The sequence below is a fragment of the Oncorhynchus mykiss genome, chromosome 13 (assembly GCF_057628025.1).
Source record: "Oncorhynchus mykiss isolate SJ-2025 chromosome 13, ASM5762802v1, whole genome shotgun sequence".
NCBI classification, from domain to species: Eukaryota; Metazoa; Chordata; class Actinopteri; order Salmoniformes; family Salmonidae; genus Oncorhynchus; species Oncorhynchus mykiss.
Genome location: NC_143034.1, coordinates 22330424 through 22348673, shown reverse-complemented (window position 1 = coordinate 22348673; position 18250 = coordinate 22330424). Strand labels below are relative to the sequence as shown.

The 18250-nt window shown below is 41.3% G+C and overlaps 1 protein-coding gene across 1 annotated transcript in view; it reads right to left on the bottom strand.

Moving 5' to 3' along the window:
* The window catches only part of LOC110485710 (glutamate receptor ionotropic, NMDA 2B), a 131748-nt gene extending 115342 nt beyond the window's left edge, over positions 1-16406 (bottom strand). The window contains exon 1 of the mRNA XM_090195773.1: positions 15899-16406. Coding sequence (XP_090051899.1) covers positions 15899-15907 — 9 coding nt within the window. The 5' untranslated portion in view covers positions 15908-16406. The remainder of the gene's footprint in view (positions 1-15898) is intronic.
* Between the last annotated feature and the right edge of the window lie 1844 nt (positions 16407-18250).

Genomic DNA, 18250 nt, shown 5'->3' with positions numbered 1-18250 from the left:
CCACTGGATTAGAACTATAAAGCCTCTATGACTGGACCACCACTGGATTAGAACTATAAAGCCTCTATGACTGGACCTCCACTGGATTAGAACTATAAAGCCTCTATGACTGGACCTCCACTGGATTAGAACTATAAAGCCTCTATGACTGAACCTCCACTGGATTATAACTATAAAGCCTATATGACTGAACCTCCACTGGATTAGAACTATAAAGCCTATATGACTGAACCTCCACTGGATTAGAACTATAAAGCCTATATGACTGAACCTCCACTGGATTAGAACTATAAAGCCTCTATGACTGAACCTCCACTGGATTAGAACTATAAAGCCTCTATGACTGAACCTCCACTGGATAGCCATGTTGTTCTATACAGTCTCGCACACCTGTGTCATCACTCATTTCTATACTATACCTCTGTCTATGTATTCTCTGTTTGACAGATGTTAACAGCCATGCAAAAAACAACACTTGATACAGATAACTTTTCCTCATTCAAACCCAGAAACAGCCTGTACTACTTTTGTCTGGCAAGATGTCTTTCTGGCAAGGCGGAGAGATTAATTTTAGCCTACCCCTTGAGGACACTAGTTATGACCTGCTTCCCCCCCCCACCACCACCCTCCCAGTCTCGTTACCCTCCAACCCCACCCAACCCCTCTCCACCTCAGTGGTCATGGGTAATTAATTAGCAAGCTGTTCCCAGCAGAGGGCCAAATGAAAGCAAGCTCAGTGATACAGTCGGGGGGGGGGGGGACACTCAGACTCAGGAGGCAGGTTCACTTCACACAGTAGTTAGGGACACTCAGACTCAGGAGTCTCCTGCACTGTGAGCCGCAATATTATTTTAGCCCACTGAGCTAAATCCTTGGCATTAGCATGGGGAATCAATCCAAATGTTCAGGTTTCAACCAAAGGGACTTATCACACAAGCCAGCTCTGATACACTAATTACAATATTATCTTTCTGGGGCCAAATGTATTTTTTATCCATGATGACCAGAAAAGTATTTAAAAAACAAGGGTTAGAACTGGTTCAGGGAACAGAACCGAAAACCGTAAAATAACTAAATCATTTGAAGAGCAGAACCCATACCGAAAAAGAAAGTGATCTATAGTGTTGGGGACCGGTTAATAATATTCTTTCATGTTCCAGATATTTTTTACCAGTCCCCAAAAAATCACAACAAAGCGCCTATGCAAAGCCCTCACTCTCACTCAGAAACCTATTCCAGCGTCTGCCTGCAAGCTGATTTTTTTTTACAGTGGGTGTGTATGTAGACTACCTGCCCCTCCCATCTGAAGCATAGGTTACTGTAGCCTTCTGACGACGTTACATAGGTTACTGTAGCCTACTGACAACATTACTGTAGCCTACTGACAACATTACATAGGTTACTGCAGCCTACTGACAACATTACATAGGTTACTGTAGCCTACTGACAACATTACTGTAGCCTACTGACAACATTACATAGGTTACTGCAGCCTACTGACAACGTTACTGTAGCCTACTGACAACGTTACTGTAGCCTACTGACAACATTACTGTAGCCTACTGACAACATTACTGCAGCCTACTGACAACGTTACTGTAGCCTACTGACAACATTACTGTAGCCTACTGACAACCTTACATAGGTTGCTGTAGCCCCCTGCAACATTACATTGGTTACTGTAGCCACCTGACAACATTACTGTAGCCTACTGACAACATTACATAGGTTACTGTAGCCTACTGACAACGTTACTAGGTTACTGTAGCCTACTGACAACATTACATAGGTTACTGTAGCCTACTGACAACATCACATAGGTTACTGCAGCTTACTGACAAAATTACTGTAGCCTACTGACAACATTACTGTAGCCTACTGACAACATTACTGTAGCCTACTGACAACATTACATAGGTTTCTGTAGCATACTGACAACATCACATAGGTTACTGTAGCCTACTGACAACATTACTGTAGCCTACTGGCAACATTACTGTTCCTACTGACAACATTACTGTAGCCTACTGACAACATTACATAGGTTACTGTAGCATACTGACAACATCACATAGGTTAATGTAGTCTACTGACAACGTTACATAGGTTACTGTAGCCTACTGACAACGTTACTGTAGCCTACTGACAACATTACATGGGTTAATGTAATCTACTGACAACGTTACATAGGTTACTGTAGCCTACTGACAACGTTACTGTAGCCTACTGACAACATTACATAGGTTAATGTAGTCTACTGACAACGTTACATAGGTTACTGTAGTCTACAGACAACGTTACATGGGTTACTGTAGCCTACTGACAACGTTACATAGGTTACTGTAGCCTACTGACAACGTTACATAGGTTTCTGTAGACTACTGACAACGTTACATAGGTTACTGTAGCCTACTGACAACGTTACATAGGTTACTGTAGCCTACTGACAATGTTACATAGGTTTCTGTAGCCTACTGACAACGTTACATAGGTTACTGTAGCCTACTGACAACGTTACATAGGTTACTGTAGCCTACTGACAACGTTACTGTAGTCTACTGACAACGTCACATAGGTTACTGTAGTCTACTGACAACGTCACTGTAGCCTACTGACAACGTCACATAGGTTACTGTAGCCTACTGACAACGTTACATAGGTTTCTGTAGCATACTGACAATGTTACATAGGTTACTGTAGCTTACTGACAACGTTACATAGGTTACTGTAGCCTATTGACAACGTTACATAGGTTACTGTAGCCTACTGACAACGTTACATAGGTTACTGTAGCCTACTGACAACGTTACATAGGTTACTGTAGCCTACTGACAATGTTACATAGGTTTCTGTAGCCTGCTGACAACGTTACATAGGTTACTGTAGCCAACTGACAACGTTACTGTAGTCTACTGACAACGTCACATAGGTTACTGTAGTCTACTGACAACGCTACTGTAGCCTACTGACAACATCACATAGGTTACTGTAGCCTACTGACAATGTTACATAGGTTTCTGTAGCATACTGACAACATTACATAGGTTACTGTAGCCTACTGACAACATTACTGTAGCCTACTGACGTTACATAGGTTACTGTAGTCTACTGACAACGTTACATAGGTTACTGTAGTCTACTGACAACATCACATAGGTTACTGTAGCCTACTGACAACATTACTGTAGCCTACTGACAACATTACATAGGTTACTGTAGCCTACTGACAACGTTACATAGGTTACTGTAGTCTACTGACAACGTTACTGTAGCCTACTGACAACGTCATATAGGTTACTGTAGCCTACTGACAACGTTACATAGGTTTCTGTAGCATACTGACAACATTACATAGGTTACTGTAGACTACTGACAACATTACTGTAGCCTACTGACAACGTTACATAGGTTACTGTAGTCTACTGTCAACGTCACATAGGTTACTGTAGTCTACTGACAACATTACTGTAGCCTTCTGACAACGTCACATAGGTTACTGTAGCCTACTGACAACATTACATAAGTAACTGTACCCTACTGACAACATTACATAGGTTACTGTAACCTACTGACAACATTGCTGTACCCTGCTGACAACATTACATAGGTTACTGTAGACAACTGACAACATTACTGTAGCCTACTGACAACATTACATAGGTTACTGTATCCTACTGACAACATTACATAGGTTACTGTAGCCTACTGTCAACATTACTGTACCCTGCTGACAACATTACATTGGTTACTGTAGACAACTGACAACGTCACATAGGTTACTGTAGCCTACTGACAACATTACATAGGTTACTGTAGCCAACTGACGTCACATAGGTTACTGTAGTCTACTGACAACATTACATAGGTTACTGTAGCCTAATGACAACATTACATTGGTTACTGTAGCCTCCTGACAACATTACTGTAGCCTACTGACAACATTACATAGGTTACTGTAGCCTACTGACAACATCACATAGGTTACTGCAGCTTACTGACAAAATTACTGTAGCCTACTGACAACATTACTGTAGCCTACTGACAATATTACATAGGTTACTGTAGCCTACCGACAACATTACTGTAGCCTACTGACAACATTACAGTAGCCTACTGACAACATTATATAGGTTACTGTAGCCTACTGACAGCATTACTGTAGCCTACTGACAACACTACTGTAGCCTACTGACAACATTACTGTAGCCTACTGACAACATTACTGTAGCCTACTGACAACATTACATAGGTTTCTGTAGCATACTGACAACATCACATAGGTTACTGTAGCCTACTGACAACATTACTGTAGCCTACTGGCAACATTACTGTTCCTACTGACAACATTACTGTAGCCTACTGACAACATTACATAGGTTACTTTAGCATACTGACAACATCACATAGGTTAATGTAGTCTACTGACAACGTTACATAGGTTACTGTAGCCTACTGACAACGTTACTGTAGCCTACTGACAACATTACATGGGTTAATGTAATCTACTGACAACGTTACATAGGTTACTGTAGCCTACTGACAACGTTACTGTAGCCTACTGACAACATTACATAGGTTAATGTAGTCTACTGATAACGTTACATAGGTTACTGTAGTCTACTGACAACGTTACATAGGTTACTGTAGCCTACTGACAACGTTACATAGGTTTCTGTAGACTACTGACAACGTTACATAGGTTACTGTAGCCTACTGACAACATTACATAGGTGACTGTAGCCTACTGACAACGTTACATAGGTTTATGTAGCCTACTGACAACGTTACATAGGTTACTGTAGCCCACTGACAACGTTACATAGGTTACTGTAGCCTACTGACAACGTTACTGTAGTCTACTGACAACGTCACATAGGTTACTGTAGTCTACTGACAACGTCACTGTAGCCTACTGACAACATCACATAGGTTACTGTAGCCTACTGACAACGTTACATAGGTTTCTGTAGCATACTGACAATGTTACATAGGTTACTGTAGCATACTGACAACGTTACATAGGTTACTGTAGCCTACTGACAACATTACTGTAGCCTACTGACGTTACATAGGTTAATGTAGTCTACTGACAACATTACTGTAGCCTTCTGACAACGTCACATAGGTTACTGTAGCCTACTGACAACATTACTGTAGCCTTCTGACAACGTCACATAGGTTACTGTAGCCTACTGACAACATTACTGTAGCCTTCTGACAACGTCACATAGGTTACTGTAGCCTACTGACAACATTACTGTAGCCTACTGACAACGTTACATAGGTTTCTGTAGCATACTGACAACATTACATAGGTTACTGTAGACTACTGACAACATTACTGTAGCCTACTGACAACGTTACATAGGTTACTGTAGTCTACTGTCAACGTCACATAGGTTACTGTAGTCTACTGACAACATTACTGTAGCCTTCTGACAACGTCACATAGGTTACTGTAGCCTACTGACAACATTACATAAGTAACTGTATCCTACTGACAACATTACATAGGTTACTGTAACCTACTGACAACATTGCTGTACCCTGCTGAAAACATTACAAAGGTTACTGTAGACAACTGACAACATTACTGTAGCCTTCTGACAACGTCATATAGGTTACTGTAGCCTACTGACAACATTACATAGGTTACTGTACCCTACTGACAACATTACATAGGTTACTGTAGCCTACTGACAACATTACTGTACCCTGCTGACAACATTACATAGGTTACTGTAGACAACTGACAACGTCACATAGGTTACTGTAGCCTACTGACAACATTACATAGGTTACTGTAGCCAACTGACGTCACATAGGTTACTGTAGTCTACTGACAACATTACATAGGTTACTGTAGCCTAATGACAACATTACATTGGTTACTGTAGCCTCCTGACAACGTTACTAGGCTACTGTAGCCTACTGACAACATTACTGTAGCCTACTGACAACATTACTGTAGCCTACTGACAACATTACTGTAGCCTACTGACAACATTACATAGGTTACTGTAGCCTACTGACAACATTACTGTAGCCTACTGACAACATTACTGTTCCTACTGACACCATTACTGTAGCATACTGACAACATCACATAGGTTACTGTAGCCTACTGACAACATTACATAAGTAACTGTATCCTACTGACAACATTACATAGGTTACTGTAACCTACTGACAACATTGCTGTACCCTGCTGAAAACATTACAAAGGTTACTGTAGACAACTGACAACATTACTGTAGCCTTCTGACAACGTCATATAGGTTACTGTAGCCTACTGACAACATTACATAGGTTACTGTACCCTACTGACAACATTACATAGGTTACTGTAGCCTACTGACAACATTACTGTACCCTGCTGACAACATTACATAGGTTACTGTAGACAACTGACAACGTCACATAGGTTACTGTAGCCTACTGACAACATTACATAGGTTACTGTAGCCAACTGACGTCACATAGGTTACTGTAGTCTACTGACAACATTACATAGGTTACTGTAGCCTAATGACAACATTACATTGGTTACTGTAGCCTCCTGACAACGTTACTAGGCTACTGTAGCCTACTGACAACATTACTGTAGCCTACTGACAACATTACTGTAGCCTACTGACAACATTACATAGGTTACTGTAGCCTACTGACAACATTACTGTAGCCTACTGACAACATTACTGTTCCTACTGACACCATTACTGTAGCATACTGACAACATCACATAGGTTACTGTAGCCTACTGACAACATTACTGTAACCAACTGACGACGTTACATAGGTTACTGTAGCCTACTGACAACGTTACATAGGTTACTGTAGCCTAATGACAACATTACATTGGTTACTGTAGCCTCCTGACAACATTACTGTAGCCTACTGACAACATTACATAGGTTACTGTAGCCTACTGACAACGTTACTAGGCTACTGTAGCCTACTGACAACATTACTGTAGCCTACTGACAACATTACTGTAGCCTACTGACAACTTTACTGTAGTCTACTGACAACGTCACATAGGTTCATGTAGCCTACTGATAACGTTACATAGGTTACTGTAGTCTACTGACAACGTTACTGTACTCTACTGACAACGTTACATAGGTTCATGTAGCCTACTGACAACGTTACTGTAGTCTACTGACAACGTCAAATAGGTTACTGTAGAATACTGACAACATTACATAGGTTACTTCAGCCAACTGACAACGTCACATAGGTTACTGTAGCCTACTGACAACATTACATAGGTTACTGTAGCCAACTGACAACGTCATATAGGTTACTGTAGCCTACTGACAACATTACATAGGTTACTGTAGCCAACTGACAACGTCACATAGGTTACTGTAGCCTACTGACAACATTACTGTAGCCTGCTGACAACATTACACAGGTTACTGTGGCCTACTGACAACATTACATAGGTTATGGTAGCCTACTGACAACATTACATAGGTTACTGTGGCCTACTGACAACATTACATAGGTTGCTGCAGCCTACTGACAACGTTACTGTAGCCTACTGACAACGTCACATAGGTTACTGTAGTATACCGACAACGTTACTGTAGCCTACTGACAACGTCACATAGGTTACTGTAGCCTACTGACAACGTTACATAGGTTTCTGTAGCATACTGACAACATTACATAGGTTACTGTAGCCTACTGACAACATTACTGTAGCCTACTGACAACGTTGCATAGGATACTGTAGTCTACTGACAACGTTACATAGGTTACTGTAGTCTACTGACAACATTACTGTAGCATTCTGACAACGTCACATAGGTTACTGTAGCCTACTGACAACATTACTGTAGCCTACTGACAACATTACATAGGTTACTGTAGCCAACTGACAACGTCACATAGGTTACTGTAGCCTACTGACAACATTACATAGGTTACTGTAGCCAACTGACAATGTCACATAGGTTACTGTAGTCTACTGACAACATTACATGGGTTACTGTAGCCAACTGACAATGTCACATAGGTTACTGTAGTCTACTGACAACATTACATAGGTTACTGTAGCCTAATGACAACATTACATTGGTTACTGTAGCCTCCTGACAACATTACTGTAGCCTACTGACAACATTACATAGGTTACTGTAGCCTACTGACAACATTACTAGGTTACTGTAGCCTCCTGACAACATCACATAGGTTACTGCAGCCTACTGACAACATTACTGTAGCCTACTGACAACATTCCTGTAGCCTACTGACAACATTACATAGGTTACTGTAGCCTACTGACAACATTACTGTAGCCTACTGACAACATTACTGTAGCCTACTGGCAACATTACTGTAGCCTACTGACAACATTACTGTAGCCTACTGACAACATTACTGTTCCTACTGACAACATTACTGTAGCATACTGACAACATCACATAGGTTACTGTAGCCTACTGACAACATTACTGTAGCCAACTGACGACGTTACATAGGTTACTGTAGCCTACTGACAACGTTACATAGGTTACTGTAGCCTACTGACAACGTTACATAGGTTACTGTAGCCTACTGACAACTTTACTGTAGTCTACTGACAACGTCACATAGGTTAATGTAGCCTACTGATAACGTTACATATGTTACTGTAGTCTACTGACAACGTTACTGTAGCCTACTGACAACGTTACATAGGTTCATGTAGCCTACTGACAACGTTACTGTAGTCTACTGACAACGTCACATAGGTTACTGTAGCCTACTGACAACATTACATAGGTTACTGTAGTCTACTGACAACATTACATAGGTTACTGTAGCCAACTGACAACGTCACATAGGTTACTGTAGCCTACTGACAACATTACATAGGTTACTGTAGCCAACTGACAACGTCACATAGGTTACTGTAGCCTACTGACAACATTATGGTAGCCTGCTGACAACATTACATAGGTTACTGTGGCCTACTAACAACATTACATAGGTTACGGTAGCCTACTGACAACATTACATAGGTTACTGTGGCCTACTGACAACATTACATAGGTTACTGCAGCCTACTGACAACTTTTACTGTAGCCTACTGACAAGGTTACTGTAGCCTACTGACAACGTTACTGTAGCTTATTGACAACATTACATAGGTTACTGTAGCCTACTGACAACGTTCCTGTAGCCTACTGACAACATTACATAGGTTACTGTGGCCTACTAACAACATTACATAGGTTACGGTAGCCTACTGACAACATTACATAGGTTACTGTGGCCTACTGACAACATTACATAGGTTACTGCAGCCTACTGACACCGTTACTGTAGCCTACTAACAATGTTACTGTAGCTTACTGACAACGTTACTGTAGTCTACTGACAACGTTACTGTAGCTTATTGACAACATTACATAGGTTACTGTGGCCTACTGACAACATTACATAGGTTACTGCAGCCTACTGACAACGTTACTGTAGCCTACTGACAATGTTACTGTAGCCTACTGACAACGTTACTGTAGCTTATTGACAACATTACATAGGTTACTGTAGCCTACTGACAACGTTACTGTAGCCTACTGACAACATTACATAGGTTACTGTGGCCTACTAACAACATTACATAGGTTACGGTAGCCTACTGACAACATTACATAGGTTACTGTGGCCTACTGACAACATTACATAGGTTACTGCAGCCTACTGACAACGTTACTGTAGCCTACTGACAATGTTACTGCAGCTTACTGACAACGTTACTGTAGTCTACTGACAACGTTACTGTAGCTTATTGACAACATTACATAGGTTACTGTGGCCTACTGACAACATTACATAGGTTACTGCAGCCTACTGACAACGTTACTGTAGCCTACTGACAATGTTACTGTAGCTTACTGACAACGTTACTGTAGTCTACTGACAACGTTACTGTAGCTTATTGACAACATTACATAGGTTACTGTGGCCTACTGACAACATTACATAGGTTACTGCAGCCTACTGACAACGTTACTGTAGTCTACTGACAACGTTACTCTAGCTTACTGACAACGTTACTGTAGCTTATTGACAACATTACATAGGTTACTGTAGCTTATTGACAACATTACATAGGTTACTGTAGCCAACTGACGACTTTACAAGCGTAATTCAGAAATTAGGGAGAGATGGTTAATTACAGAAGAATGGATGGACTTTTCAATGCCAGTTAAGGATACAATAGTTATCACCTTTTCACGTTGGATTTATTAATTACAAAAGATAAGAGTGCTGCTCTGAACACACAAGCTTGTTCGCTAGCTAGCTCTGGTCCGACGCTCGTTCGCTAGCTAGCTTGTTCTGGTACCAACATTAAACCAACTCGGAAGTTCAAAGACGTTCAAAGTTCCTCCAAAGAAGCCGCTCCTCTATAGGTATAATTCTGTGGGCCTAATTTAGGTAATGCATGTCATAACAAGATGCTCAGAGCTTCAAGGCAAGCTTCCTACATCCTCCTTCCTCACCCTGAAAACGTCAGTTGCATCTCCCGCCCTACACTGTGACTGGCAGCACAGTATGTGTGTTCGTCTTTCATCATGATTAAACCATACTGTTACGGCAAAATACAATTTGTTATTGACGACTTTCCTATACAGATGTAATCGCTTACCCGCTCCACACCAAGCTATTCTATATGCACTGATTGGTGAAGTAATATAATGTCGAGCTAAATGTAAAATAAAATGGATGTTTCAAAGGTTTAAAAAGGAACCGAAAGGAACGATATAAACCGTTGCTTTTTGGGGTTCAAACTGGTTCAGAACTTTATTTTGCTAGTGGGAACAGTGGAACAGAATGAACAAATAATGGTTCTGTTCACAACAAAACAATTGGAAAATAACTTTGGTTCCAACCCCTGATTTCAAGTGTTCTATAAATTAGCGATACTCCTGGTTTGGCTAGTAAACCTCTTATATGGTCACCACAGTGCACTGCTAACTTGAATACAATGGAATCACCCACAGCATACTAACGGTCACATAGGCTCTTCGTGTTCTTTTGTGGATAGGTCCCTTGGGGAAAGAGTTTGTCACGAAGGTTTGAAACTACGAAGGAGTATCATGCTTTATCTTCATGGCATGTACTCTACTGTAGCCTGGTTAGATCACACTCCATCTACGAATCTCTTTCACCCTCTTTATCTCCTCCGTTAAATGTATCATTATCCTCTCACTATCGTTCCTTCTCTGAAGAGTCACCTGCACAACACATGATGATCCCAGTTCTTCTCTTTTCTCTCTCTCTCATTTGTAATTCATCAAATGTTACTTCCCTTATTCCTTCAACCTGTTCTGGTATCATACCCTCCCTCTGTCACTCTCTCTCTATACCGCCACCCCTCTCTCAACGAGCCACACTTCCCTTTTGTTCTGCCTCTCTGTCTCTGAAAAACCTGACTCTCTCTAACCCCTCTCCATTTCTCTCCCTCTTCACCTCTCTCTCTCCCTTCTCTTTCTCTCTCTCTCTCTCTCCCTTCTCGCTGTAACTCTGTCTGCCTGTCAAAAAGCGGCTTCAAAAGAGGTTCCGTCGGCGTGACAGGGAACAGTGACAACTTCAACAACAAAATGTTTTCGCACAGCATCTATACATTCTGATCATATAACCAACTAGACTCACAGTGTGCTGCATTGACTCAAGTCAAGAGAAGCCAAGATATTTCAATGGAAACATTTCTCTATTCAAAAGCAGTATACACCCTAGCCTATCAATTTTATCCAAGCACCTAGACTAGGGTTGTGTCTCAAATGACACCATATTCCCTGTTTAGTGCACTTCCTTTTGGTCAAAAGTAGTGCAGTACATAGGGAATAGAATGCCATTTGGGACACAGAGGAGGAGGAGGATATCAGGTAGCCTATTAAGGGAAATAGGTATCGAAGGGGCAATTCAAGGCATGCTGATGAGTTGAGCTGATATGGCACTCTAAGAATCTACGACGACCAAGACATTCCGATCATGTCATTTACAGAACAAACTGCCAAAGAGAGGGGATCAGTAACCAACCGATTAGACTCTCACTGTGCTGCATTGACTCAAGTCAAAAGAAGTGGTCCTCTGTAGCTCAGTTGGTAGAACATGGACAGTGGGTTCGATTCCCAGGGCCACCTGTACGTAAAACGTATGCAAGCAAGACTAAGTCGCTTTGGATAAACGTGTCTGCTAAACAGCATATACTATTATATTAAGAAGCCAGGATATTTCAGTGAAGATGCATTTTTTTCTATTCAAAGTCCCTATCCTATAAATTGTATCAAAACACCTACACTATAAGTATATTCGGTTGCCTGTTAAGAGGGATACGTGTTGAAGGAATGCTGATATGAGTGAGAGCGTGAGAAAGAATGGCCCTCTAAGAAGCTACAGTATGTGGGCTGCAGCAGTATCACAGTGATGGGGCCCATCTATGCTATTCTTAGACCTTCCATCCTACCTTCAAAGACAGTCACACATGACTGGCAGTGGTGGTGGGGAAAAAAGAGAGAGAGGTAGAAAAAGAGAGACATTTGGAATGAATATTTTCATCACAGAGAAGCAAACGGTGAGTGGGTGGGAGTCAGATGATCGTCTCTTATTAGAGCGACAGTTAGTGAGGGCATACATTTTCGTCATCGACGATGGGTCAATACACTGATGGTCGTTCGGGAAAAGTCTATACTTGGGAGATGGTGATGCATTACAGGTTCAAAGAGGAATGAGAAAAGGACCAGAAAAAGTCTAGAGTAAGAAAATAACTATTTAAATGCCTTTAACTTTGACCACAAGGAATACTTGTACATGTCTCTCTCTCACAAACAAACCGACACGCACACTGTCCGATACATTCGAGTACACACAAAAACCTGTCAGCCTGCACTTCGAGTCCCCTTAATCCTTTAATGACTCCATCAATATTTGTAAAGCCAGTCAAATGAAGCCAGAAGCCAATAGAGTTGCCTGCCAGGTCGTCTGTCTGTGGCCATGATGCACTGCTGCCACTCTCTCTCAACGCACGCGCGCGCACACACACACACACACACACACACACACACACACACACACACACACACACACACACACACACACACACACACACACACACACACACACACACACACACACACACACACACACACACACACAAACAGACACACTCTGGTCACAAGCTACTGCTCACAGAAGGGGGCTGCCACACCACTAAGCCCGGCAAGAGAACAAGAGAACACGTAATCCACCACAAACCAAACCAGCTCCACAAACAAGCTCCTTCTGGGTCGCACGCTCCCGTTCCCAATCTATCTGTCTGTGTCCCAAATGGCACCCTATTCCCTATTTAGTGCAATATTTTTGCCCCATAGGGCTCTGGTCAAAAGTAGTGCCCATTATAAGGAATAGGATGTCATTTGAGACGTAACCTCTGTCTGAGACCTCCATCCTCAGTCAGATAAATGTTTCATTCAGTCTGTCTGTCTCTCCCTGCCCCTCTCAAGTCAAGGGCTTCATTGGCATGGGAAACATACTGTATGTTAACATTGCCAAAGCAAGTGAACTAGATAATAAACAAAAGTGAAATAAACAACAAAAATGAACAGTAAACAGTTCCAAAATACATTTAAAATGTCATATTATGTCTATATATAATGTTGTAACGATGTGCAAATGGTTAAAATACAAAAGGGAAAATAAATAAACATAAATATGGGTTGTATTTACAATGGTGTTGGCTCTTCACTGGTTTCCCTTTTCTTGTGGCAACAGGTCTTGCTGCTGTGATGGCACACTGTGGAATTTCACCCAGTAGATATCAGAGTTTATCAAAATTGGGCCTCGGTCTCTCTGTCTGTCTGTCTGATTACCTTTCTGTTCCCTGTCCATCTCTCCTGCTCTCTGTCTCACTTCCAGTCTCTACATCCACTATTAGATAAACCTCTCTCTCTGTCTCACTTCCAGTCTCTACATCCACTATTAGATAAACCTCTCTCTCTGTCTCACTTCCAGTCTCTACATCCACTATTAGATAAACCTGTCTCTCTGTCTCACTCCCAGTCTCCACATCCACTATTAGATAAACCTGTCTCTCTGTCTCACTTCCAGTCTCCACATCCACTATTAGATAAACCTGTCTCTCTGTCTCACTTCCAGTCTCCACATCCACTATTAGATAAACCTGTCTCTCTGTCTCACTTCCAGTCTCCACATCCACTATTAGATAAACCTGTCTCTCTGTCTCACTTCCAGTCTCCACATCCACTATTAGATAAACCTTTCTCTCTGTCTCACTTCCATTCTCCACATCCACTATTAGATAAACCTGTCTCTCTGTCTCACTTCCAGTCTCCACATCCACTATTAGATAGACCTGTCTCTCTGTCTCACTTCCAGTCTCCACATCCACTATTAGATAAACCTGTCTCTCTGTCTCACTTCCAGTCTCCACATCCACTATTAGATAAACCTCTCTCTCTGTCTCACTTCCAGTCTCCACATCCACTATTAGATAAACCTGTCTCTCTGTCTCACTTCCAGTCTCCACATCCACTATTAGATAAACCTGTCTCTCTGTCTCACTTCCAGTCTCCACATCCACTATTAGATAAACCTGTCTTTCTGTCTCACTTCCAGTCTCCACATCCACTATTAGATAAACCTGTCTCTCTGTCTCACTTCCAGTCTCCACATTCACTATTAGATAAACCTGTCTCTCTGTCTCACTTCCGGTCTCCACATTCACTATTAGATAAACCTGTCTCTCTGTCTCACTTCCAGTCTCCACATCCACTATTAGATAAACCTGTCTCTCTGTCTCACTTCCAGTCTCCACATCCACTATTAGATAAACCTGTCTCTCTGTCTCACTTCCAGTCTCTACATCCACTATTAGATAAACCTGTCTCTCTGTCTCACTTCCAGTCTCTACATCCACTATTAGATAAACCTGTCTCTCTGTCTCACTTCCAGTCTCTACATCCACTATTAGATAAACCTGTCTCTGTGTGTCCCCCCCCAGCTCTCATTCACTTCCAGTTTTCCTTCCACTTTTAGTTCCCTCTACGCCCACCCCAGGGAGAGAGAGAGGAAGACAATTAGTCCTTTCTTCCTCTACGCTCTCCTAACTCTTTCTTCCTTCATCCTCCATTCTCACCCTTTATCCGTTTCTAGTTTCATTCTCTACTTCACGCTTTTCTCTCGATCTCGCTGGTACTGAAAACGAATGGTTCTAGATTTAAATAACATGAGCAATGACTGTTTGTACATACTAAATGGAGTACAAAAAGGAATAACATTGGTTGCTGACGGCCAAAAGAGGGGACTTTGGCTTTACCGGTCATATTAGATCATTACTGTTCACAAAAGTCATGTAAATAAGCCCTTTCAAAGGCAGACAGTTACACATTCAGCCTCATGTGGATATTGTATCACACATAAAGAAACGGAAGGCTTTTCAATCGAACCTGCATTGTGATATTTAGGCAGCCGCTCTTTCTCTTCAAAAACCACCGCTACTACCAGGTACATTCCGCTCATGGGTGGGTGCGTCCAGTTTTCACAATAACAAGTGTGTATGTTCACGGATAATAGTTTATTATCGAATACACTTCAGAATTATATATGTTTTTAAATGCATTTCGTGAACTAACACTCGCACTTGGCTTTTTCTCCTCTCCCTTGCCAGCTCTGACTTTGCTGATAGCTACTTTATAGGGCGGAAATGTACTGGTTGTCCCACCTAGCTAGCTTAAGATGAATGGATAAGAGCATCTGCTAAATGACTACAATGTACATGTAATAAACATTGCAGGTTTGATTGAATTTCGGGCCTAAGACTGATGGACTGCATCTGTGAAACAGAGAGAAAAGGTCAAGAGTAAAAGGCCTTGGGGGGTCCTACCTTGTACATTGCCAGCCCAGATCTCCTCTCTACTCTTCAGAACTGGCATGGTGGTGTGGTCTGGGACCCAACTACTCCTCTCATAGCACCGGGTGGAGGGAAGGATGAACAGATGAAGCCGTGCAGAGAGGAGTAGACGTGAAGAGGGCTTATGGAGTGAGGGATGAGCACCGGGATTGAACAAGTGTGCGTGTGTCAAGTTTGAGTGTGTAAGGAGAACTAAAAAAATAAATAGAGAAATGACGAATGGAGAAAGAGATGGAGAGGGGCGAGGCGCTCTCTCATTCGTCTCCTGTCGTCTGACTCATCCTCCCGTCTTCTTCCACTGGAGGATACAGCGCGACGAGGTTTCCTCTGACAACTCTGTGTGTGTGTGTGTGAACAACGGTTGCCGTGGCAATGCGGAGATTAGAGCATGTCTTCCTCCTTCCCTTTTTCCGTGTCTTCTGTCGCTCCCCTCGTTTATTTAGTCACCATCATCTGTCTGTACGTTGGGTCTTTGTCAAGACTGGGGGAGAGAGGAGAGGAGGGAGACAGAGAGATGGTCAATAACCAGACATGATCTGTTATGGCGAATGTTTCTCTGCTTAATGGTGAATTATTTTGTGTCGTTTGTATACACAAGTCAATTGCTTCAGAGGTTCAAGGCTTTTAACACAGCTTTTCACCTTTCACTTCACAATCTGAATTCAAATCCTTTCTGATTTATGGATTGGCTCTTGGCCAAAACACAATTATGCAGTGTGATTTATCTCCTTATCACATGTTATAAAAGTTCCATATTATACATTGACAGACAGTACAAAATGTGTGCAAAAGAAAAATGGTACTTAGTTCATTTTGTCTGTTGGTTGGATTCAACTCTGGCCTAACATTTAATACCACTTTTTAAAATCGTATTTCAGAAAATATTCCATATCTTACATTGACAGACATACGAAATGTGTAAAACATATAGTAGTAACCACTTTGCCAATGTTGACATTAAAGGCCCAGTGAAGTCAAAAACTTGATTATCCTGGGTTTTATGTATATTTCCACAATATGAGGTTGGAATAACACTGAGAAATTGTGACAATAATGCCCTTTAAGTGTAAGAGCTTTTTGAAAGGCCGTCTGTTTTGGTGGGATGGAGTTTTGGTCTGCCCATCACCAGGCAGTAAATGAGTTAATAGCCAAATAAGAAAAATTGTTCCAAACCTCTCTACCAATAACAGTCCTAGCAAAATTCTTGCTTGAGAAATTTATATTTGCTAAAAAGCTATTTTTGTTGAGTTTGTTGCTATTTTAATTAATAACAATCACAGTAAGGTACTAGATTGCTACCAATAAGTGATTTAATATTGAAAAACAAACAGCTGCATTGGCCCTTTAAGTATTCAAGGTTTGTAATGGGTAGATTTAACTTGAGCCTAACATTCAATACATTCAACAATAGATTTCTGGAAAAAGTTCCATACACAACAGACATATAAAATGGGTTAAACAAATAGGAAGCACTTTGCCAATTTTGATGATAAGTATTCAAGAAGTAACTTTGGCCTAACACCCACTAGTCTCTGATCTTGTCCGTGTAATATATGCATCATTCTCTCATGTTCTCTTCCTGCCTTCATCCCTTCCCACTTTTGTAGATGGGTTGTGTCCTGCATTTCCCCGCTGTGTTTTACCATGTTGCCCTCTAGGAAGTGTGTGTGTGTGTGTGTGTGTGTGTGTGTACACACATTTTAGCCCTGGGAAAAATGTCAAAGGATATCACTGTGTGAGGAATTTTTATCCTGCCTGGCAGAGTGATAAATTATGTATTCAACACATTTTATTTCCAAAACCCATCTTTCTCTCTTTCCAACTGTAATTATCTCAAACTCCTACAGTAGTATTTAAATTACATTAATACTGCAAACGATGTATTGGGCTCAAAGAAACATACGCACACTTCGGCAATTAAATACTGTACCACATGCAAGTAAGCCGGCCAGCCCTAGCCTCACTACAATCAAACAACGTCTTTCAAAGACAATTATTCAGAAATATACAATATGATATATTGTGGTGATAGTAAAATGGATTAAACAAAACTACTGATTATTAATATCTATCTGGAAAGGGCAGCAGATTGGATTCTCATTGCGAAATACATAATTATAACTTCCTTTGCCCCCTTCAAAAATGGAACGCATGGCATATGATAAAGGAAATATGTGAGTTACTGGCATACAATGTCAATCACTTTGAGACTCAATAACAAGTGCTAGGTCTATAGCCTACATACAGTAAATGCAAGCCATTACCATGTCTTTACAGAATTGACCAGAAATGTCACAAATTGAACATATAGGCTAGCCTAGCCAT